This window comes from Zalophus californianus, chromosome 4 (genome assembly GCF_009762305.2).
Source record: "Zalophus californianus isolate mZalCal1 chromosome 4, mZalCal1.pri.v2, whole genome shotgun sequence".
NCBI lineage: Eukaryota > Metazoa > Chordata > Mammalia > Carnivora > Otariidae > Zalophus > Zalophus californianus.
In genome coordinates, this window is record NC_045598.1 from 11,346,440 (window position 1) to 11,371,501 (window position 25,062).

Here is a 25,062-nt window from a genome sequence, read left to right on the forward strand (position 1 = left end):
AAAAGAAATCTGAAAAGGATTTTTGATTTTATGAAATGGTAATCACTTCTTCATTTTGCACCATTTCAGTTTACAAAAGGTTTCATAGGAACCATCTAGTTTCAGATAACAGGGGAAACCTGTAGTTCCTATCTCTGAGGACTTTCAGAAGGATGAAATGAGGTCTTACATGTAGCTGTGTAAAGTAGTGGTTAAGACTGTGGACTTGTGGGGCGCCTGGCTGGCTCAGTGAGAAGAGCATGCAACTCTTCATCTCTGGGTTGTGAGTTCGAGCCCCACACTGGGTGTATAGATCACTTAAATAAATAAATAAACTTTGAAAAAAAGTGTGGACTCAAGTCAAATTGCCTGGTTTGAATCCTGGGACTGCCATTTACTACTTGTATGTCCTTGGGCAAAGGACTGACCTCTCTATGCCTGAGTTTCTTCATCTGTAGAATGGAGATAATACCTCATAGGATTTTTGCGAGGATTCAATGACTCAACACATAAAGTGCTTAGAAGAGTGCCTGGCACAAAGTTAGCATTCAGTAAATGTTAGCAATCATTTGCAAGTTTCTTGACATGCAGTACTGACTGATACATGGGATTCAAGGGTATCCTTCTTGTCTAGGCTTTCTCTCAAGGTCCATCCCAACCCAACCTCACTTAGAATTATGGCCTGGAGATGTCTCAAAGCCATTTGTGATCATGAGTAATGAAGATGCAAAGTCTCATAGAGTGATGAGAGAAGTGAGAGTCCACACTCTGAATCAGATCAAGAAGCAATTGAGCAGAGTCCAAAAGGGGTGAGATCCCTACTTTGACATAATAAGAGTTCTATATGAAAAACCCATAGCCAACACCATACTCAATGGTGAAAAGCCAAGAGCTTTTCCCCTAAGGTCAGGAACAAGAGAAGGATGTCCACTCTCACCATTTTTTTAATATTTTATTTATTTATTTGAGAAAGCGCACAGAGGGAGAGGGAGGTGCAGGCTCCCTGCTGAGCAGGGATCTCGACGTGGGGCTCGATTCCAGGACCCGGAGACTATAACCTCGAGCCGAAGGCAGATGCTTAACCAACTGAGCCACCCAGGTGCCCCTCTCTCTCACCACTTTTTTTTTTTAATTTAAGTAAGTAATCCCTGCAAATGACATATCTGATAATGGGTTAGTATCCAGAATATATAAAGGACTGATACAACTCAACACCCAAAAAACAAATAACCCTATTAAAAAATGAGCAGAAGACATGAACAGACATGTCTCCAAAGAAGATATACACGTGGCCAATTAGACACATGAAAAGAGGCTCAACATCACTCATCATTGGGGAAATGCAAATCAAAGCCACAATGAGAAATCACCTCACACTTGTCAGAAAGGCTAAAATCAAAAACAAGAAACAAGTGTTAGCAAGGATGTGGAGAAAAAGGAACCTTCTTGCACTGTTGGTGGGAATGCAAACTGGTGCAGCCACTGTGGAAAATGGTATGGAGGTTCCTCAAAAAGAAAAATAGAACAATCCTACAATCCAGTAATCACACAACTGGGTGTGCACCCAAAAAATTCACAAACACTAATTCAGAGGGATACATGCACCCCTATGTCTGTTGCAGCATTATTTACAATAGCCAAACTATGGGGGCACCTGGGTGGCACAGATGGTTAAGCATCAAACTCTTGTTTTCCGCTCAGGTCATGATCTCAGGGTTCGGAATCAAGCCCCATGTCGGGCTCCACACCCAGTGGGGACTCTGCTTGAGATTCTCTCCCTCTTCCTCTGCCCCTCCCATTCATGCTCTCTCTCTCAAATAAATAAATAAAATCTTAAAAAAAAAATAACAGCCAAACTATGAGCAGCCCAAGAGTCCGTTGATAGATTAATAGATAAAGAAGATGTGATATGTGTGTATACATATTTATGTTTATACATATATAAAGAGAGACTGTATTCAGTGTACCATTTATTGTTGCTTTGTTACAAACCACCTCAAACTTAGTCATGCAAAATAATCATTGTATTATACTCACAGACTTGTGGGTTGGGAATTCAAAAAGAGTACAGTGGAGATGGCCCCATGGCATCTGAGACCTCTGCTGGAAAGACCCAGATGCCGGAGATGGCTCAATGTCTGGGGTTGAAACAAACTGCAAGTATCTTTTGTGGTTTTCCTAGGAATTGGCTTTGATCTCATCTAGGTTGTTGCCTGGAACGTCCACACATGTTCTCTCCATGTGGTTTGGGTTTCCTCACAGCATGGCTGCTGGGTTCTAAGACCAAGTGTTCCCAGAGAGCCAGGCAGAAGCTATATTGCCATTTATAATCTAGCCTCAGAAGTCACACCATGACATTTATACCAGGGTCAGTCAGCCATGATTCAAATGGAGAGACATACACCCCATCTCTCAATAGGAGGAATGTTACGGTCACATTGTACGAAGAACATGTAAGATAGGAGATACTATCGTGGCCATCTTTGGAAAATAAAATCTGTCACACCCGGGCACATGAGCACCACTAGAAAAAAAGATGTAACACAGAAAAATTAATCAATTTGTGATTCCAACCTCAGTTGAATCCTTAACACCACCTGACAATTCTACATCATTTCTCTATTCAACTTGCTTCAATTTGCAATGGTTATTTCAAATATTCTCTGCTGTAGTAGACTATGTAGGTCTCACCTAACACCTGTTCCCAAAACCTTTTACTCGTGTCCATGTCCTTTAAAGAGGTGAGAAAAGCTAAACAATCAGTTTCCTAGAGGTGAGAAAAGCTAAACAGTCAGTTTCCTAGCCTTGCTTGCATCTCTGTGGCGCTGTCCTGGCCAGAGAGATGTAAATAGAAACCTGCTGCAGGACTTCTGGCCAAGCTCTTGCCTTAAACAAGAAAATGCTGCATGGAGTGGAGGCAGCCAGGCATATTGTGACCCTCCGGGAAAGGCCAAAATATTTACAGAAATACAGGCCCTGATATCATTGATTCACTGAACAGATGCCACTGTCTCTCCCTCCCTCCTCTTATACCAAAAGAGGGGTCCCTACTCCACGGATGGGGAATTGGGCAGTGGTTAAGTAGGGAGATGCCACTCTTGCATCAGTTTTGGTTTTCTGACCTTATCCTCATGCTCTGGGCCTCTATCCAGTCATCAGCTACTTGGCCATGAACAGGCCATTAAAGTAGCCAATACTTTATCGAGTGGATTCTAAGCTGTGCCCAATAAAGGCTCTGCAGTAGGCGCTGGGGGCATGCTAGGTCTAGGAAGGAGACAGTCCCAAGTAGAAAGAAAACTTTACAAGGCAGGGGAATGGAGCCTCGGAGGAACGGAAAGTCCCAATGTGGTTGGGTGGGCAGAGTGCAGGAAGGGGCTGAGAGGCAGGTCTGAAGATGTCTGCAGGGACCAGAGTAAGCTCGGTTCTATAGACTAGGCAGGGTCATGATTTTGGTTTTAACCCTAAATCATTGGGACAAGAAGTGAATTAATCTCTCTCAGCCTCAATTTCTACTTGGTAAATACATTTTAGAACTCTGCTTCGTTGCGTGAGAGTTCCTTAAGGGCAAAGAAAGACCTGTGTTTTTACGCATTTTTGTATCCACATGGTTGGCGCTTAATAAATGCCTCATTTGGGTGAATGAGATCGTGGTGTCCGCCACCGACTTCGTCTATTAACTCACTCATCGATTTCCCTCAGTCCCTTCCTTCCCTCCCCTTTTCTCGCCCTTCCTCCCTCTGGCTTCCCAGGCCTTCCCTTCCCTCCAATCCTCTCCTAGCTTCCCGCTTCCTCTTCCCGGCCCGCCCCTTCTCTGCGTCGCGAAGGCAGAGAGGGTGAGGCAAGCTTTACGGCAGCCGCGTTGCGGCGGGGCGGGGCGCTGGGCGGCTGGCGCGCTTGGCGGCAGCGGTGGGAGGCAGGCCGGCAGGCAGGCAGACGGAGTCGCAGGCGGGTGGCGGCGGCTGTGCTTGGTAGTGAGGGCGGGAGGGAGTGAGTCACTGAGCGTGTGTGAGGGAGGGAAGGAGCAAGCGGGCGAGCGAGCAGCCCGCGCCGTTCGCCCGCAGCTCCAGCCAGGCCCCGCCGCCGCCCCGCAGCCCAGCGCCGAGGCCGGGCCGAGCCGAGCTGGGTCGGGCCCGGGCCATGCTGCTCACCGTGTACTGTGTGCGGAGGGACCTCTCCGAGGTGACCTTTTCCCTCCAGGTCGACGCCGACTTCGAGCTGCACAACTTCCGCGCGCTGTGCGAGCTCGAGTCCGGCATCCCCGCAGCCGAGAGCCAGGTATGCTGGGCAGCGAGCGGGGTCTCCCTCCGGGGCTAACCCTCCTGCCTCCGAGTCTCACGCCCTCCCTTTGCTACTGGTGAGGAATTGGGGGTGGGGGAGCAGGATGGCCTCTCCCAGCTCGCCCCCGCGTCCGGGAGGGAGCTGGAATCGGTAGCTGCCCCCACACACGCGGAGCGTGGGGTGGGGTGCCATGGGAGGGAGCGGAGAACCTGACCGCAGACGCACCCACTGCAGCCTGAGGGGCGCGTGGACAGTTGGGCGGCCCGCCCCACCTTCTGGCTCTTTGGCCCTTTCTCCCCTAATAATCCCGAGTTTGGGATGTTGGGGACCTATGCACATTATGAACAACCATAGAATAGAAGAAGCAGCTCGAGGTTTGCAGGAATTCATACATCCTGTTTCCCCAACCAGAAATACCAGTTTGGATCGCTGTGGTAGGTTGATGTGCATCTGCTTTTTTGGAGAGGGCTCCTGCTTAAGCAAACGTAATTTACCTTTAAATGTAGAGATTTGCACTCCTAAGTGAAGGAAAAAGTTTTGAGACTTGCATTACCTTGTTTTGAGGCTTTTGGAAATGCCCTGTTCCTTTTTCCCTCCCACATGGCATTTCTGGTTAAATTCTTAAAAAAAAAAAAAAAAGGCTATTTCCCCCCCCCCCGCCCCGTCCCCCCGCCCCCCCCCCCCCCCCCAGGGATGGCAGTTATTAGTTCAATTCATGTTGTTTGTTTCTCTGGTTTCTTCACTGGGAGTAGGCCAGAATCCCTTTTTATTTCAGGCCACAATTCAGAGTTTGGATAGGTTCAAAGTTCAGTACTTTATTAGAAGATTTTTGTAAAAATGGCCTAGTGCTTCTCTGTGTGATTTGCCTGTTTCGTTTCCCTACCCTGTTGGAAGGAAGTTTAGCTGCTCTAATATTTTAAATAAGCAAAGTAATTTATTCTCAAAATGCCGTGAGGCTGCCACCAAACAGAATTGGTGACGATAACTCTGGCCTTCACACGAAAACATTTAAATCTTAACTTGATAAGTAGACCTTGGAGGACATGGTCTAAACATGAAGAAAATTATAGAAGTCTTCCAAGGCCCCAGAGTGTAAATCTTGATTTCCTACTGCAGTTATGAAATAGTTCCAAAACTATTGCCCAACTACAGCGTGTTCTGTCCTGTGTTATGGTAAACAGATGCGTCAATATTGTTCAGAAGTGAGTATGATTCCTTGACAGTATGTGAACTTTAGAACCTTGGCATAAAGCTGAATATCAAGAAAGAATTTGTTTCAGGGTGGAAAGTGCCACTCAAATAGGCAGACTGATGAAAGTTACAAAGAAATTGGTAAAAGGGATTATTTGCACCTTTTTCTATAAACAGCTAATCCACAAAAACTGAGGAACCAGTTCCTGTCAGTGAAATCCCTCAAGTGGAGAGCTAGGAAGGGACAGTTTAAGTAGGGAGGTACACTCAACTCTTAAATATTTGAAGGTGGCTTTTCTGTTACCCTGTTGTAATCACCAGCTGGTGGGGGAAATAAAAAATTAAGATGTAAGTTGATTTTGTTGTTATTAGGGCTTGGGAGATGAAAATTGACATTGCCTCAATTTCTACCCTTTTTGAGATGGGCTGTAACAAAATTTAAGTGAAGAGTGTGTCAGATTGACACAGCTCAGGATGTGAGGAGTACCTCACTAATTGAACAATTAGGCTAACTCCAAATTTCTTTCTTATTCCTTAGGTCACCTTTTGGGCATTTACTTCCTTCCCAAGCCAAATTAGCATATGCAAAACTGGGCTCCAAGTACTGTGAACCCTGTATTAATAGAGCCTTAAACAGCTCCTGTGTTTCAAGTTTGTTCCATTGGCTCCATTGTAACCTAACACAGTATCTATTTTAAGATGACTGGTGGTCGGTTGTCTTTTCAGTTGTTTGTCCATCAGGCAGGAACAGGATCCACCCTAGACACTTGAGTCATTTCCGTTCACCAAATCATAATAGTAAGCATCATTATAGTTCTTACCTACAAAAATATCACTTACTTGAGGCCCCCTCTCCCACCCTTTTATCTCCCAGGTTCTCCCCTATTACTCATCTTCCCTTTCTCCCTCTCGCAGTTGTATTGGTCTCTTTACCTCACTCCACTTATTTACCTTCTTAAAGGGGTTTGTGTTTTTTTTTTTTTAATGTTCCTGGCTGTTCTTTCCTGTCAAGATTTCCACCACTAATCTCCAAACTTTTTTGGTTATGTATTCCTCTGAGTAAAATGTTTTGGAACATACATCTTTGTGATATATAAAAAGTTACAAACATTATGAACGAATGTGATATGCATTTTATATATATATGCACGTATATGTATATAACTGGAAACATCAATTATGTAATATACATGAAGTAATACCTTATGTACATTATGAATAGCCATAGGATAGAATTTAAGGAAGGATGAATTAAAATAAATGGAAATGAAAATTCTAGTGTTTTTCTGTTCCTTCATGTTTAAAGAGTTGCTTTGCATGCCTGCCCCACATGGAGGATCACTGGTTTAGAATTCAGTCTTCCACATCAGCATCAGTTGTGCATAAGTATGCACTTGGAAAAGGTGTTAATTTTTAACAGCTCTAGTCTGATTATAGTAGTTGTAATATGACGATAACAAATTTAGACTAGAAACTTTCTCTGCTTGTACATGTGATTAAAGCTGGGCATGTTCCATCTCTTAATACAAGTGTGGGCTTGGAAGCCAGTCATGGCTCTGTTTGATACTTTGATTCAGACTTGGCCAGGCAAACTTCAAAGAATTATCAGAACTTAGCTTCACTTTAAATTAATGTCTTTGTATTTTTGAAACATCATTATAATTTACCCCTGTAGGTGGCATGTGGTAAAGATGTGTGCAGAATGTGTAAGGACTCTCAAATGAAAGGCATATTTAAATACCAAATAATAGCAGTGACTGTATGATCCTGGAAAAGCAGCTCTGTACACAGCATGATTTGTGGTTTGTAAAACACTATTTTAAATTAGTAGAAACTGAAATTTTCTATTGTAGCTGGTTTTGACGTGTTTATTTTAGCAGGTAATTTTCATGTATTTTTTTTCCTGATAAATACTGCATATTCATTATAGAGAATTTGTAACTTGCAGGAAAAAATAAGGACAGTAAGTTACTACCTCATAACCCTCAAATAACTGCTGTTTACTTTTTTTTAAGATTTTATTTATTTTTTTGAGAGAGAGAGATGGCGAGAGAGAGAGCACGAGCAGAGGGGAGAGGGAGAAGCAGGCTCTCCACTGAGCAGAGAGCCTGACGTGGGACTGGATCCCAGGATCCTGGGATCATGACCTGAGCCGAAGGCAGATGCTTTACCAGCTGAGCCACCCAGGCGCCCCTGCAGTTTACCTTTTAGTGTATTTTTTTTCTAAGCTTACTTCCTTTGATATATGTATCTTTTTTTTTTTTAAGGTTTTATTTATTTGACACAGAGAGACAGCGAGAGAGGGAACACAAGCAGGGGCAGAGGGAGAGGGAGAAGCAGGCTTCCCGCTGAGCAGGGAGCCTGATGCGGGGCTCGATCCTGGGACTCTAGGATCATGACCTGAGCCGAAGGCAGACGCTTAACAACTGAGCCACCCATGCGCCCCTATATATATATCTTTTTTTTTCTTTTAAATATTTTATTTATTTATTTGACAGAGAGAGACACAGTGAGAGAGGGAACACAAGCAAGGGGAGTGGGAGAGGGAGAAGCAGGCTTCCCGCTGAGCAGGGAGCCCGATGCGGGGCTCAATCCCAGGACTCTGGGATCATGGCCTGAGCCGAAGGCAGATGCTTAATGACTGAGCCACCCAGGCGCCCCTATATGTATCTTTTAAACACGATGCCCTGAACTATACTAACAGTTTCAACTTTCTTTGTTGCGTCAACACTACATTGTCAGCATTTCCCATCGCATTTCAAATTCTTCAAATTTATCATTTTAATGGCCATATCATATACCGTCCTATGGATATACTACAATTTATTTAACAATTTCCCTGTTGCTGGGCATTTGAATTGGGGAAAATTGGAAGCAGTTATGAGTAACATTTCCATGGATATCTGTATACTTAAGGCCTTGTCCCCATTTCTGATTATTTTCTCAGGATATATTGTTAGATATGGAATTGCCAGGTCTTTTGAAAGGCTTTTAGTAACTGTTGCCAAATGGTTTTCCAGAAAGTTGGAAAAGTCAAGCTGTTGCATGAGATAGTGTATGTAGATCCCTTGGCATATAGTAGGCTTTCAATTAACGGTAGATACTATTATGTAGCCATTCACATGTGAGTCCAAAGATTTTGTGGCCAGTGTCTGGTCCTTACTGCTAGAAATGTATTGTTACAATTTCTGTTGATTGAAGGCTCTCATTCAGAGACTGGAAAACATTTGACATCATGCTTAAAGATCCCGGAGTTGTGTTTTTTTTTTTTGGCTTATGAAAATTTATTATTGTCATGTTTTCACCATCAAAACTTATGATCTTGGTCTTTCCTTCTTGCCTTTGTATAAGGCCAAAAGAGAGACATTGGCTACTTTGACAACCTTAAAGCGAACTCCAGGAATGTCACCGACAGCATGACCTTTGCGACCAAATCCAGCAACCAGAACCTCATCATTTTCCTCAATAAAATTCAAACAACCATCATTGGGTACAAAGGCTGTGATTTTTTTGCCATTCTTGATCAGCTGGACCCTGACACACTTCCTGATGGCAGAATTTGACTGCTTGGCTTCAACTCCTACTTTTTCCAGCACAATTCCTTTTGCATGGGAAGCGCCTCCAAAAGGGTTGGCCTTCAGGGCTGTGCCCAAATGGGCTTTCTTGTACTGTTTATCATGCCATTTCTGATCTCGTCGGTGGCTGCGGAGCTTCCTGGCAGTACGGAGACCGCGACACTTGCCCATCCTGCCGGCGCCACGGGCCTGAGCAAAAGACCCGGAGTTGTTTTAATTAGACTATTGTTGAATGTTGACTAAGAGGAGAATTCTGTCTGGAGGGCGCCTCCTCTGGAGTACGTCCTCACAGGTGGGCCAGTTCTGCACCTAAAGACTTGCAGCAGTATCAGTTTTCCTGTTGTGTGTTTCATAACTGGCAAAACTAGAATTTTTACCTTTGTGCCTTTGAGTTGGGTGTTCTAGTAGAAAGCATCATCAGTGCTATTACTGAAACTCATTTTGTTTTGACTGGTAGAAATTTGAAACCATTGGCCTAATATACTCCTATTAAGCTGGAAGCTCATTCAGATTTATTCTAGGACTAAAGCTATAAAATCATTGTCTTTCTTAGACTTTTAAACCTGTTTTAACAAAAAGAAATCAGTTCTTTGTGGCAGTTATAATTTTGGTTAAGCTTTTGTTTATCTCCTTTGTGTCCTTGACTAAAATGGAATATGCCCGCTGCTTTGTCAGTGTGAAAGATGTTTGCTCCTCACCCACATTCTCCAGTCTAGTATTTTTAGGAAATGGGGCAGATAGCAATATTCCACATTTCATATGTGTGTTTGGTGGTAGTTATTACCTGGATCTTATTGTTAGATGAGGCTGTCTTACTTTAAAAAAAAATTATATTGTCTGCTGAGGAAAGACCGTGTTAACTAACACTGTGGAGTGACATACAGCGTCTACAAGGTGGGAGTCCAAAGAGGGAGAAGTTGCTAGTGTTCGGGGTAGGGGTTACAGTGAGCAGTGGATAGGGTTTGCATCCTCCCGGTTAGTATAGGCCCTTATTGGACGGCTTTATAGCTCTTGCTCAGGTCACCAGCTGATTCACCAGGCCACTTTGGACTTAAGTTTGGGGAAGTTGTATGTGGTCCTTAGGGAAGATTATGTATGGGCTCTGTACTCAGGCAGACGTTCCAGTCATAGTTCTTGTCTTAACAGCTGTGTGGTCTCAGGTCACCGAACTCTCTGTATCTGCTTCCCTGTCCATAAAATGGGACAAATAAGGCCCACCTCATAAAATGATTGACAATTCAATGTGAGGCTGTCGGTAAGGACCGTGAGAACCCATTCTGATAGAAGCGCATGCAATGGTAGTGTTTTATTGTGGCCCTTCAGGCTGAAGAGATTTCAGTGATCTGGTGGACAGGAGCATTTTGATGCTCCTGAGTTTGATTTCCTCTTGTAGATAAATGTTCTTTTATAAGTACAGTTAGAATGTGTCAACTGACTGTATCTCTAAATATACAGATAGTTGAGTTTCTGAACCTGGAAAATTAAGGAGTGGGCCATGGACCACTTGGTCCCTTCATTGTGGTGGCTTCACAGTGTCGCCGCCAGCTTGTAAGAGCTGCCTGCGTGGCGTTTCTCTTGGCATACCTCTTCTTGCTGTACACCTCAACCCAGGACACTTGTCACTTCAGATTTCCAGTAGTTTTCCCAACAATCCCACAAGTTACGATACGACTCTGAGGTTGTTACTGCAAACAGTCTGTGTTGGTTCTGTTGTACCTTACTGTGTGATATGTGCTTAAATAAGGGAGAAGAAGAGAGTGTGAATGGATTGATGGAATGATAGTTGCAGTCTGTCGTAGCATGTTTGAACTCTAGGTTGAGGGTAAGAACTAACATTACATTTCCTTTTTTTCTTTTTTTTAAGATTTTATTTATTTATTTGACAGAGAGAGAGAGCTAGAGAGGGAACAGAAGCAGGGGGAATGGGAGAGGGAGAAGCAGGCTCCTGGTGGGCAAGGAGCCCGATGCGCAGGGCTCGATCCCAGGACTCTGGGGTCATGACCTGAGCTGAAGGCAGACACTTAACGACTGAGGCAGCCAGGTGCCCGCAACATTACATTTTCTAGTCACGTAGAGAACTTACAAAGTATCGTCAGCCCTACAAACTCTGAAATCAGTTTTTTTGTGCATCCCCAGAAGTATTCGGTTTTGGAATTTCGGTTTCCTGTTCTGTTCCTCACATCAGTGCAAATTCTGCGAGCAGATGTGACAGATCATTTTTCCCAGTATAAATCCTGTATTTTTCAGGTTCTGTGTCAGGCAGTCTTAACTATGAAAGCTTTGAGGGCACATGAGGAAACGCTGTAAAATGGTAGTGGAGTAGAGAGACCTGGAAGGGACAGCTGTAGTGATTCTCAAGTCCCAACTGCTTGATTGACAAATGGGGAGTGTGAAGCCTGGACCAGCTGAGTGACACGGCCGCCGTCAGAGCCAGGACAGGACTCAGGCTCCTCAGTTTGCATGTGGCCTGGTGCAAAGCAAATGATTAGCGAGAAAAACCTTTCAAAGCCTGAGCTTATTCTGAATGCGCCTCTGGAGTATGTGATAGCGCAGGGTAGGTTTTATGTCCCTTCATGGTAAAATTACCCCACGTCCTTTGTGCCTTGGCTTTCTGCAGCGCGGTGTTTCATCTGCTTTTCTGCTGTCAGGGTTTCTTCAGTGTTTGACCGCATCTCGTAAAAACAGTAGTAGCAGCAGTACCTCCGTGATGCTTTTTGCCGTCTGTGTTTAGTTGTGCTTTTCTGAATTTCTTCCCCTTTCGTTTTCCACTCATAAGTGCGACCAAACTTTGGGAATAGTAGGAGAGAAGGAAGGATGCAGAACGGGTGGTATTTGGAAAACTTGTAGACTTGCCAGTGTGCAGGGTCGTTTAAAGGTGGACACACAGGGATGTCGCGTCCAGCTTGGTGACTGTAATTAACAGCGCTGTATCACGCACTTGAAAGCTGCTAGGAGAGAAACTGTTAGAAGTTCTCATCTCACACACACACACACACACACGGCATTTGAGATGGTGAACAAAACAAAATCCTGTCCTCAAGTAGCTTACATTTTAGTGGGGCAGAAAGACAATAAAGAAAGAGGTTTATAATATGAGAGATGAGGGCACATTTTTAACAGAGTGATGAGTGAAGGGCTCTGAAAAGGTAATGTTTGATCAGAGACCTTAAAAGAAATGACTGGGGAGCACCTGGCTGTCTCAGTTGGCAGAGCGTGCGACTCTTGATCTCAGGGTCATGAGTTCGAGCCCCACATTGGGCATAGAGCCTACTTAAAAAAGAGATGACTGGGAAAAGAACATTCCTTAGGTAGAGAGAAGAGCAAGTGAAACAGTCCCAAGGGGGAAATTGATCGTGTTATTTGGGGAACAGCAATTACAGTATGAGATGAAGTCAGAGGGAGAGCCAGGGGCCAAATGGTTTGGGCCTAGTAGGTAACAGGAAGGACTTGGGCTTTTATTCCAGATGTGATAGGAAACCATTGGGGGGTTTTGAGCAGGGACTGACATCGGATGAGAAGGGATGCTGTACATAGTCTTCCTGCTTTGTGCCATGTTACTTCTCAGTACTTTCTACTGTGCAATCTTTTCTGGTTGTAGATTGTCTATGCTGAAAGACCACTCACAGACAACCACAGATCGCTGGCTTCCTACGGCTTGAAAGATGGGGACGTTGTGATTTTACGACAGAAGGAGAACGCCGACCCTCGACCTCCAGTGCAGTTCCCAAGTAAGACATCCTGACACCAGCATCAGGAGAGAGGGCGTAACACGGTGGGCCAGAGCTGTGGACTAGCTTCGGGTTCAGAGTGCCGGGGACAGGCTCCGACTGCCCCTTGGTTGCTTTGTAACATTGGATGCATTAACTTCCCTACGTCCGGTTCATCACCAGCTGTGAGATAGGCTGTGAGAATAGTGCACGTGCAAGCTTTGGCACATGGCATGTCCTCAATAAATGTTTGCTTCTGTTGTTATCAATAATGACTTTATCCTTGGGAAGGACCTAGGAGGCCACCTCTGCCGTGATTCCTGACTGACTTTTGCTACTCCGTGTCCAGCCCTCGGCTAGCAGGCCTGTGTGGAGCAGTCAGCCAGGCACTCGTACCCACATCGCATGGGTCTCATCACTGTTGTGGGGGAAGAGATTCCTTTTTATAATTTGTTACCACTAATAGATGAAGCTCTGATTCTAAGTAATGTCTTCAGTGTTACATAGCTAATAAGTGAAGGCATGGGAACAAAAATGTGGTATTTTTTCCATTATACTGAGCTTTAGGAGCATTAAGCAGCTGGACCACCGAATTCTGTTCCTTCCCCGCTGGCCGTGTTAAGCACATGAAAGGAAGCTGTTGTCGTTGTTGATGTTCCATCCAGAGGAGGTGTTTATAATCTGGAATCTGTGCATTGGGATTTAGAACGTTTCTGTGTCCCTGAAATAATCATAGAATTGCGTGGCTGTGAGCATGTGTGCACTTAATGGGGAGAGGATCTGTAGCTTTCTTCAGATACTCGGAGGGGTTCATGATCTGTAGAAAGTTGACAAGGTTCTGAGGTGGAACTGTTTGATGAAATAGTGTTTTCCATTCCCTGCTATCTTCAGATAGATTTCTTTAAACAGTGTTTAGTCTTTAGGTTGGCTGGTTTTATAGTTTGTGGTAACAGCTGACGGGTGTCTGGGTGAGGATGGTACACTCCAGCTTAGAACACAAGCTTCCAGTCAGCCTGAGACTGGGGCTCTAAGAGACCATCATGCACTGTTCTTCCCAGATCGGAGTTACACGAGTCCCTCCAGGCTACTGTTAAACTTTAGAAAGAGTTGTGATTCGAACGTGCCAGTCAACAAAAACCAAATCTTCCTTTGGTTAATTTGGTGAAATTGTTAGTTCTGGACATTCACCGTTTTTTTTTTTGTTTTGTTTTTTCTGTACTGTCCCATGTGGACAAGAGAACCAGCAGGTGGGGGAGGGGAGGTGATCTCGTCTATCAGGTAAACCGGTTTCTCAGAATTACTCTGAAGCGAATGGACTCTCAAGATAAGTGTAACAGGGTTAGAGATAAAATTTCTTGACCCACAGAGAAGGCCTGCCCCTGTGTTTTGCTGGTTGGTATAGATGAACTCCCTCATGCACGTACACGCCCACATACGCATTTACTAGCTGCCGGCTCAGGTCTGTTTGAAGAGAGTGTCTAGTTTGAACCCGTGCTAAGAGGCAGAAACTGATCCTGGAATTTAGGGATTCCCTTCTTCTATTGATGTCCCGTAAGCTTCAGGGTGGCCTCAGACTTGGGACAGGAGTGACCATCAGATACTTTTTTGGGATTGAGGAGATGCAGATTCACTCAGTTCTAGCCCCCCATGCTCGCTCTGCTCTACTTTTTCTTTGCTAAGGTAAAACTCCTTTTTAAGTAACAGCTTTATTGAGATACCGTTCGTATACCATATAATTCACTCATTAAAAGATACAGTTCATTGATTTTTAGTATATTCCAAGTTGTGCAGCCATCACTACAATCAATTGTAGCACATTTTCATCACCTTAAAAATAAACTGTACCTGTTAGCAGTCATTCCCCATCTGCCTCCAAGCCTCCTGGCCCTGGGCAGCCATCAGTCTACTTTCTGTCTCGGTGTATTTTCCTATTCTGGACATTTCATATACGTGGAATCATATAATATGTGGGTCCTTTGTGTAAGGCTCCCTTTTATTTTCCTTTCATTTTAATAAGGTCAGCTCAGCCTGGATTATAGAACCTGGGTGTTGTAGCCTCTAAATCTGTTCTATCTTTTGGTGACCTCAGCACTGAGAACCTGAGCATGTTCCTTTTCTTCTGTTTGTCTCTCCTGTAAAATGATTATACCTGCTAGCTCCCCGGGGGTGTAAGAGTTAGCAGTGATGCACAGAGTGAAAGTGTAAATTCCAAGAATGAATATGTTTAGCAGAGACTTGTAGAATTTTACATCTAAAATTGATGCAGTTCCCTTGGTTTGTATAGTATTCTTTACCCAAGGTGTGCAGGCTCTTTGAAACATGTCAAAGTGGACTGGGATTTTTCTCAAGAATTACATCCAGAATTATGTGATTATGTTTACTGAGACTAGCTTCAATGTTTTAAAAACACAAATAAGTAGGGGCACCTGGGTGGCTCAGTCGTTAAGCGTCTGCCCTCGGCTCAGGTCATGATCCCAGGGTTCTGGGATTGAGCCCCTCATCGGGTTCCCTGCTCAGCGAGGAGCCTGCTTCTCCCTCTCCCGCTCCCCCTGCTTGTGTTCCCTCTCTCTCTGTCTCTCTCTCTCTGTCAAGTAAATAAAATCTTAAAAAAAAACCACACACACAAATAAGTAAAAACTTGTCATCTCTTCTGGGATACTGTATAAGCCAAAAGTCTAGGGTTACTTCCATTGTCAGCACCCCTTTTCTGTTCTTGCCTGTGGGTTCTCTCTCGGACTGCTGTCTTTATATTTAGTTAGTTGAGAGAGAGAGCAGGGGAAGGGTCAGATGTCTGCAGTTACCATTTACTACATGCCATGTACCAGCATATGTTCCGCTGTTCCCTTCAAATGTTTGTTTTTATGGAGTCACTGGAAGTAAACTTTGAACCGATTTTCCCCAACAGACTTACCCCGAATAGACTTCCGTAGTATAGCCGTGCCTGGCACGTCAGGCTCCCGGCAGCGCCAGCCACCAGGAGCCCAGCAGTCCCACTCATCTCCTGGAGACATAGCTTCATCTCCTCAGGGCTTGGACAATCCAGCCTTGCTCCGAGACATGTTGCTGGCCAACCCCCATGAGCTGTCCTTGCTGAAGGAACGCAATCCACCCCTGGCAGATGCTCTGCTCAGTGGAGACCTTGGTAAGCTTATAAATATGGAAGACTGTCAAGCTGACCTGAGGGGAAGTAGTTCTGTCGCAGCATGTGTGGAGAAACTCAAGCAACTGGTGTGTTCAGCCCACCGCGTCACGTGGTTTCTTGAACCTACCAGTTGCTCTCTAGGTAAATTAGTGCTAGTATCAAAGGCTGAGTCGATTGGCAGTAGTGAGAGAATTTTACAACTGCATAGAGTTCTGAAATCCAGCTTGACCAGCCCCCTCCATTGACTTTTTTTTTTTTTTCAAATTATTTTCACAGCGCATAACCTAGGAACTGATATTTTAACCTGTTTGGTTAGACTCTCAGTTTGAGAGCGCACTAGTAAGCCAGCTTGCTGCCAGGTGAAATGCTTTTAGTTACAGAAAACATGTCCAGTGCCATCAGCCTGCATGGTAAAACGGAACCAACCCCTTTATTTTCACCCACCCCAAGTTTTAAGGAGAGTGGGGTTGTTGCTAACAGTTTGCTTGGAGCTGTATTTGGGCCATTCTTATATTAAACAGAACGCATATTTTTAGTCAGCTTCATGAATAAAGTTTTTCTCTGTAAATTTCTCTAGTTTTACTCTTGGGCTTATGAAGTGGCACTGATTAAATTTTAAAACGTAACAGATACTTAATAGCTCATTTCTCAGTTGACCATTTTTTAGATCGAGGTAATAATTACCTAACAGAAATGCACAGATTTTAAGTATACAGTTCATTGAGTTTTGGCAAACTCATGTAGCCACCACCCTAGTCAAGATACAGAACATTTTTCTCACTCCAGGAGTTCCAGTATATTCTCTGCAACAAGTCAGTTATGGGCTACTGCCATTCTGATAATCATGGTTTTGATCTTCACATAAATGGAATCATATACTATGTCCTCTCTCATGTCAGGCTTCTTTTGCTCAACTTAATGTGTTTTAGATTCATTCATGGTGTGTGTATTAATAGTTCCTATGACCGTTATTTTGGTGTCTTTAATTTCTTATGTAGCAGATCTAGTCACCAAAGACCACAATGATGGCATGTTTAAGTTTATACACTTATATGCACCCCCATTTAAGAAATAGCAAAATTAAGGTGATTCTTCTAACATACATTTTAAAGCAAGCAATATTTTCTCTTTACTCATTTTCCTATTATTCATCAGGTTAGATAGGTAGGCTAACAGTAGTTTGCATTTAACTTACCTGGCTTAAGGCAGAGGGTGTTACAAAGGGAATGGAACTAGAAGAGGAGAAACAGGGTTGTAGTGCACTGTTTTTTTGTTTGATTTTTGTTTTTTAATTGAACTATAGTTGACACACAATGTTACCCTAGTTTCATGTGTACAACATAGTGATTCATCAAGTCTGTGCCTTATGCTGTGCTCACCACAGGCACACCATTTGTCACCACACAAACGCTATTACAGTACCATTGACTGCGTTCCCTGTTGTCGTGCTCTGTTTTATTTCTAGGTAATAGGTTCATAAGAGCAGCTGGGGAGGAGAGTGCAGCCATTTACCTGCCACACAGATAGTCATTCCCGCTGATTTCAGTCGAACTATTGTTGTCTCCGGGTAGAAACAATACGATGGATAACTTCTTACAGGAAGAAATGATTTTTGCAAAGACTTGATTTCTTTATACTGAATTTGGGTGACGTAGTCTTGCTTCAGCAAATAGCAAGTAAATGTAATTGCTCACTTAAAATAATTCTTAGGGTTCCTTTCTGCATCTCTTTACAGTTGTATCTTGAGAAACTATTTGATCTGGGGAAATACTAATAAAGAATGGAAATAGAGTGGTACTGAAGACTTTCCCCCTTATTTTTGTAGAGAAATTTTCTAGGGTCCTGGTGGAGCAGCAGCAGGACCGAGCCCGGAGAGAGCAAGAAAGGATTCGTCTCTTTTCTGCTGACCCTTTTGATCTTGAAGCTCAGGCAAAAATAGAAGAAGATATAAGGTAATGACCCTTTACCTAAAGAGCGAGCTTTAGAGAATCCAGAGTTCCCGAATGACAGGTGACCCGGTATCAGTTGGGCATCTGCTCTGAAGCAGCGTCCTTGTTTTTTGTGTTTGAGAGAGCAGCATCAGCCTTTTAGGTCATTCTCTCCTCACACGTTGATTCAACACTACAAACCTAACTTAATGGCTTTCTCTTCCAAAACTTGAATATGAAAACTCCGGGACCAGCCCACAGTGCATCATCAAAGCAGCTGCAGGTAGATGACCCCGGGGCTGAGCAGAAGCCCCAGCTGGGTGAGACTGTTAGGCTGACTGACTGGAATCTCAGTCCTTAGACATAACGCGGGAGCCCTGGTTAAACCCAGGCTTGAGCGTGATTGGATTAGAGAGAGCTCTGGACAGATGGAACCCTGTAGTCCTGGGTCTGTTTTCCTCCTTCAGTTCTTGCCTGGCCTCAGTGGATAAACTGACTGCCGGACGCTTTTCCAGCTCCCACATCTCTAATGCTGTTGTTCTCACCAGGGGCTACGTTAAAATCACAAAAGAAGCTTTAAAAATGTAGATGCTTGTGCTTCACTCCCAAATCTGATGGATCAGAATCTTAAGAGGTGGGGCCAGAGCAGGTACAGTGATGCTAATGCCAACCTTGGCCACATTTCTAGTCATGAGCAAGATGCTCTTCAGTCCCTTAGAGTGAAAGAACAGCTGCCCCCCCCCCCCATTCAGTTTTTGTTGCAAACGGTTAAGGCCTTAGTTCTTCCCCCACCTTATGCAGGGTCTCGGTTTTCTGCGGTTAACTGTAGTCCAGAAGCAGATAAATCAGAAGATCAGTAGTAGCCTAATACCACGTCACAAAACTTCTGTCATTCACCTCACTTCATCTTATTACGTAGGCATTTTATCATCTAACATCATCATGAGAAGGGTGAGTACAGTACAATCAGATATTTTGAGAGAGACCGCATTCACATAATGTTTATTACACAATATTATAATTATTTTATTATTGCTGCTTCTATCTCACTATGCTTCACTGATAAACGAAGGTTTATTATAGGTATGTATACACAGGAAAAAACATAGTATGTATAGAATTTGGTACTCTTTGTGGTTTCGGGCGTCCCCTAGGGGTCATGGAATGTATCCCTTGCAGAGAAAGGGGGGACTGCTGTATAACTAAGAATTATGTTCTTCGTTGTCATAATCTTTTGTTACTCGAATGAAGCCCCACTTGGTCGTTACGTTAAACTGTCAGCTTGGAAGTCAAATAATGGTTATTTTATTTCTTGTTTCTGTAACTACATTTGAAATTAGGGAAATTTAAATTGTATGTCAGAATCAGTTGTCAGCCCCAAGCCATTCGTGTTCTCGTTGATGAAGCGCCCCCATTAATTGCATCAGTATATTAGTATATGAATATCTTTGAAAAAACATCTCGCTAGTTAAATCTACCCAGAGAAACAGGAAGAAATTTGTGTTCTCTGAACTAGACCCCATTGCAGCTCTTAGGGAACCTGACTGACATAATTCTCAAGAATAGACAACCCAGGAAGTAGGAGTGGTGGGAGGGAGAGTGGAGAGGCATCGTGGCCAAACCCTGACCTGCCCTGTGGGCAGAGCAGCAGTGAGATGAGGCACATTCGTGTGGCTCATGGGGGGCCAGGGGAGATTAAGGAAATGGGGTAATGTGTACACTCTTTTAAAGAAGACCTTGTGCCTCTCAAGAGACTCTTACATATAGGGTCCAGAAGAGCCAAAGTGACTGGTATTATCTCAGAATCTGATTTTGCTGAAATTTATCTTAGTTGGAGTCAATGCAAGGTCAGGAGTGTACAACTAATTTTAGTTCATTTCTAAATTTATGAATGTGGCATAAGAGAAAAGCTGTGTAATTCTGTCAAATGCCTCCTCTAAAATTTTATTTGGTACGCTGCATCAGTGATTACTCAGGGTATATGTACACTGGGGTATAATAGCTTGCATATTTCCCTGACTAAATTAAGCAAGTGTGCCTTTGATTTCCTGAAAAGTTTCATATATTACAGAATGGCTGATGAAATCATCAGATCAGTTGAGGTAGAGTATTATTACAAAAAGGACAGGCACTACAAGTTAGAGCAGGGGTCAGCCAGAGAGTAAATATTTTAGGGTTTGCAGGCCCTGCTCTCTCTGTCACGAGGCTCGTTTAAGCCAGTGCCGGTACCAGAGCGGCCATACGTAATGCGACAGCACAGAAGTGAGCATGCAGCTGCACTCCCGTAGAAGTTTCTTTGCACAGACGGGTGGTGGTCTGTGGTTGTAGTTTATCCCCAATCTGGGGCCCCGTTCTGTTCGTGTCTCAATCTTCAGGTACGTTGCCCAGCCCCTGCCCTCATTCCCATTAATGTTGGTAGTGTTTGATAACTTTGCACAGTGGCAGTATCATAGCCAATGAGGTTTATCCGAGGCACATGTTTTTAAAAGGTTGGGAATGAAGGCATGAGATGTTGGAGTAAGCTAGAACCCCCTTTTACATCCTTTTCTCATGTGGGAACTAGAATATGTGTGACGTTTGAAGGAACGGTTTGACGGCCCACGTGAGCCGTGATAAGTGTGTGTGTGGTTTTCTAAGTGAGAGCGGTAACTAGAGAGACGCATGCATTTGCTGAGCATCTGCTTTTGTATCACTGTGTTCTAGATGCTCTCCGCCTCGTAGCCACACTACAGCAGGAGTCATTACCCTCACTCACAGGTAGAAAACCCAGTCTCGGGAGTTAAGCAGAGACACAGCCCAGACCGTTAACACCCATGTATTATATTTGCCAACTCTTTCTAAGGCACTGGACATAGGAAATGTACCCAGATACCCAGTAAATCACCCGTTAAAATTTAAGCATTCGTGAAATTCTCACATTCTACAGAATTAAAAGGTTGTGACCCTTACTCTCCAGAGGTTTATCTTCCTGTATCTGAGCTCATAAAGGGACAGGAACTGTTTTGCGTGAGAAAGCCATGTGTATGCCTTTTGATTTTCTGCCGGCTGCATCCCCACCTCACCTGTTGCAGGAAAGAGCATCGGTTTTCATTTCCATGACTCAACTGCTATAACGGGCAAAAGAGGTGTACAGTTCTGTTGGGGTTTTTTTCCCCTAGTCAGTGAAAGGGAAACCACGGACACTCCAAGGCCTTGGGGGCTCAGGCAGGAGGCTGCCCTGCAGGCAAAGGAAGAGCCGGTGGAGGGGCCTTATTTGGCGCGCTGGGGGTTGGTGTGGCCGTGCTTCTTCCCAAGGCAGTTGACAGCGCAGGGGTGCAGGCAAGCAAAGCACTGGTGGCAGATGATCTTGTCACAGTTTTATTTCTGGGCCAGTTGGCTGAGGGAAGGCTCCATGGTGCCACCCCGCAGGCAAAGCACCAAGTGCAGGGTGGGGTCTCCCGGGATATTGTAGTCTGAGAGAGTGCGGCCATCCTTCAGCGGTTTGCCCACAAAAATCAGACACTGCTGGTCAGGTGGGATGCTCTCCTTGTTTTGGATTTTGGCTTTGACATTCTCACTGGTGTCACTGGGCTCAACCTCGAGGTTGATGGTCTTGCCTGCCAGGATCTTCGCGAAGATCAGCGTCTCTGCGTCTGCCACTGTTGAAGAGAAAGCCAAGTCTGTTTTTAATATTGTGACTTTGAAACAGATTTCCCTTCCTGGAAATAATGATTTTTACTGTACTTGGTTTTGGTTTGTTACAGGCAACAGAACATTGAGGAAAACATGACAATAGCTATGGAAGAGGCTCCTGAAAGTTTTGGTCAAGTGGTGATGCTTTATATTAACTGCAAAGTGAATGGACATCCTGTGAAAGCCTTTGTTGACTCAGGTGACGTCTCCAGCTCAGTCTCTCCATCTCTCCGACATTCTGACCTGACACAGGGAGAAGGGGAGCCTGGTGCCTGTTAAAGCTGGCAGGAGTCTACTGGACTGCTAACAAGCCTGGGGGTTACTTCACTTGCCAATCTTGTTGTTTGTTTGTTTGTAACAGGTTTATTTCTTAATCGTTTCTTAACTGGTTTTGTATTGTGCAGTATGTCCTTTATCTTCCTACCTTCCTTTATTTGGCATCCTGAATTTTTAGGATACCTCTGTAAGAAATTTGGGAATAAATGGTTTAGGAGAAGGAGCCGTAAGAAGCAACTGTATAGAGTGTAGGTCAAATATCTCAGCGTGGTCTGTGTGGCATCACTTTGCCAGGAGCTATGAGGAGTTGAAGCATGTATTGAATCAGGGCTCTTGCCCTTAAAGAACTTAGCAGCCAGGTCAGGAGACAGGGAGTTTCCCTCTTGAGGATTTAAATAATCCCTGTACCAGCCGGCACCTTTCCTCGCGGTAATAACTCTGCTTTGTAGGAAGACCACACACAACACCGTGTGGGTGCGGCTCAGTGGTCTTACATGTCTTAATTCTGTGTAGCTCACCCAGACTCTTAAGATAGGATGAGTCCTAGAGTAGTAAAAGGCCCTGTTCAAGGAACATTTTCCTCCATTTGTTCGTCCACAATTATTTGAGCACATGCTAGGTTTCACCTGCCATTAGGTGTTTGTATCTTGAGATGCATACATTCCTGGGAGAAGCACATTCGCTGATTATTCAGTTTAAAAAAATGTCTGTTGAGGGGCGCCTGGGTGGCCCAGTCATTAAGCGTCTGCCTTCGGCTCAGGTCATGATCCCAGGGTCCTGGGATCGAGCCCCGCATCAGGCTCCCTGCTCGGCGGGAAGCCTGCTTCTCCCTCTCCCACTCCCCCTGCTTGTGTTCCCTCTCTCGCTGTGTCTCTCTCTGTCAGATAAATAAATAAAATCTTAAAAAAAAAAAAAAAGTCCATTGAATGCTGTAGGCAGGGCACTTGTGCTGAGTGTTTGGGAGTAAAACTCACTAACTGGAGCTTCATGGGGCTCCTATGAGTGAGAGACAAATACATACATAAGAGACCCTAAAAGTAACACTCAACATTTACTGAGCCCTTACTTTGTGCCAAGCACTATACTAGGTGCTTAATATAAATCATCTTAATTTCACTTAATCCTCGGGTTATCCCTATGAACCGTGTTCAACTATTAACCCTATTTTGTAGATGAGAAAACTGAGAGAGGTGATGTCACTCCAGGTAGACAGAGTTCACGAGTAGTGGACTTTGGATTCAGCTCCAGATCTGTTTGATGCCACAACTCAGTGACCACAAAAATCAGATGCATGTTGGATAGCCATCGACACCACATTCTCCCTCTGACTGGGGTGCTCAGGCATGGCTTCCCCACAGAGCGGGCATCTCAACTGCCCTGCCTCCACGGGCAAAGGAAGGGGCTTCTAGCCAAGGCTTGAGAAAAGGCAGGAGAATTGCAAAAGGTGCCCTTTCTTGTCTTGGGGGGCTCACTTACGTTACAACAATAAGTAGCTTTTGTGGAGTAGTGTGGGGAGAGAGGAAGAGAAGAGATTGCTTTCTCCAATTTTCTTCTCCTTCATTTTTCCTGGGCCCTCTTGAATCTAAGCTTCCTCAAATGCCAAGAGCTTTCAGTGCCCACAAAGCGTAAGGTGCCTAATGAGTAAAACGAACAGGAAGTGTTGGAATTGAATGAGAGGGGAGATCACTGGGCAAGGTGGACCAGCTGGGGAGGAGGCGGGGTTTGAGCTGGGCCCTACCGCCTAAGTGGAGTTCAGAGAAAGTGAAGGCGGGGGAGGGGGGCACTCTGCAGGAGGGTCCGCGGGAGTGAGAGGCAGAGGGAGCAACTTGGTCCTGTCCAAGTGGAGGGTTTAGAACAGTCAGAGCATGGGGCTGACAGCTGCATCTGTTGGGCCTGCTATAAAAGAATACCACTGACTGGGGGGTTATGAACAGCCCAGGTTTATTTCTCATAGTTCTGGAGGCTGGGAATCCAGAACGAAGGTGCGGGCAAGTGCGGTGTCTGCTGAGGACCCACTTCCTCCATCCCAGACATTCATCTTCTCAGTGTCCTCACATGGCAGAAAGGGTGAGGGAGCTGTCTGGGGGCTCTTGTGTAAGGATGCTCGTCCCGTCCCCGAGGATTTCATCTCCATGACTACTCAGCTCCTGAAGGCCCCACCTCCTAATGCAGTCACATTAGGAATGTGATAGTTTCAACAAAGGAGGTTTGGAGGGACACAGACATCCGGTCTGGAGCAACGGGAAGCAGTCTGGCCAGGATGAGGTAGACTCTGAAACTGTGGCAGGTGGTTTGAAGCTAATCTTAGAGGAGGAGCCATTGAGGATTTTTGAGCAGATGAATAAGTGATCTGAAGGTCATATTTGAGGAAGACTGACGACAGTGACAGATCTGGAAAATTACGTATCCCTCAGGGTCAGAACTATTCCCTTGCTTTAAATTATACCTCCACAGAGTGGTTTGGAAACCAGAGAAATTGTCCACCAGCGAGGGGAATAGGGTGTGAGCTGGGCTGATTGCTATAGTTAGAAGAAGGAAGGTCAGAAATAGAAATTGCATAAAACTTACTCAGAGGGTTGGAGCCGAGTTTGAGAGTGGGGAGAAGGCTAAAAGACAAGGGGTCACAAGTATGAAGTTCTGTGTTGCAAGAAAGTAACTTCATTGGTAAGGAGAGAAATCCAAAGTGAGAATCACTTGGGAGAGAAAGGGTTTAATACCTGTTGGCTTGGAGATGGAAATGTCGAGCACACGGACGTGTAGACTAGAGTCTTGGGAGAGATTAGGACCGTAGGGGAAAACAGAGATGTGTCTGTCTCCTGCACAGGCCTGCTTCGGCCGCATGGGTGAATACATGCAAGAAAAGACCCTGACTGCCCTCTTTGCCAGAGTGTGATTGTTGGCGCAGAGAGGGCGAGTTCAGCTCGTATTTATTTGAGAGACTGCACGTTTTACCTAGTAAATTATAGTGTCCCAAAGTTCGAAAGAAAAATAATCTGATAAGATGTTTAGAGGTACTTGGTGAAGGTGGATCTGACTGTAAAGTAGTGCTTAACTTAGTGTTTCCATCTGTAGACATGGTTTGACTTTCTGAAAGTCCTCTCCAGGTAGTTTTGCTTTCTGTCGGTAAAGTTTGAAAATGTCTTCCAATTACTACATTTAAACAAAATATTCTTTCATTCCCTGTCAGGTTTCTACACTGCGTTTCAGATTCCAGTGTGTAACTGGAAGTTGAATTAAGTGTGACAGGAACAACTAAGGGCTAGATTAAGCTAGGTATGAATAATTTTACACAGACAAAAGCCTGGGGGTGAACT

At 44.5% G+C, this 25,062-nt stretch overlaps 2 protein-coding genes across 7 annotated transcripts in view; one reads left to right on the plus strand and one right to left on the minus strand.

Annotated features, from left to right (window-relative positions):
* Window positions 1-3,904: 3,904 nt before the first annotated feature.
* DDI2 (DNA damage inducible 1 homolog 2) overlaps window positions 3,905-25,062 on the plus strand; it is a 42,248-nt gene continuing 21,090 nt past the window's right edge. Inside the window, exons 1-5 of one of the 6 annotated variants that reach the window (XM_027568588.2) lie at window positions 3,905-4,254; window positions 12,622-12,751; window positions 15,636-15,872; window positions 17,698-17,824; window positions 21,544-21,671. In XM_027568588.2, coding sequence (XP_027424389.1) covers window positions 4,117-4,254; window positions 12,622-12,751; window positions 15,636-15,872; window positions 17,698-17,824; window positions 21,544-21,671 — 760 coding nt within the window. In that variant the 5' untranslated portion in view covers window positions 3,905-4,116. Of the gene's footprint in view, window positions 4,255-9,178; window positions 9,316-12,619; window positions 12,752-15,635; window positions 15,873-17,697; window positions 17,825-21,543; window positions 21,672-22,732; window positions 25,022-25,062 lie in introns of those variants that run through there. The other 5 variants (XM_027568644.1, XM_027568597.2, XM_027568606.2 and 2 more) reach the window with 5 other exon arrangements.
* Window positions 8,719-9,226, minus strand: LOC113908328 (40S ribosomal protein S23-like). Its single transcript, XM_035727312.1, has one exon. It carries the CDS (start codon window positions 9,192-9,194, stop codon window positions 8,763-8,765), a length of 432 nt encoding a protein of 143 aa, XP_035583205.1. The 5' UTR covers window positions 9,195-9,226; the 3' UTR covers window positions 8,719-8,762.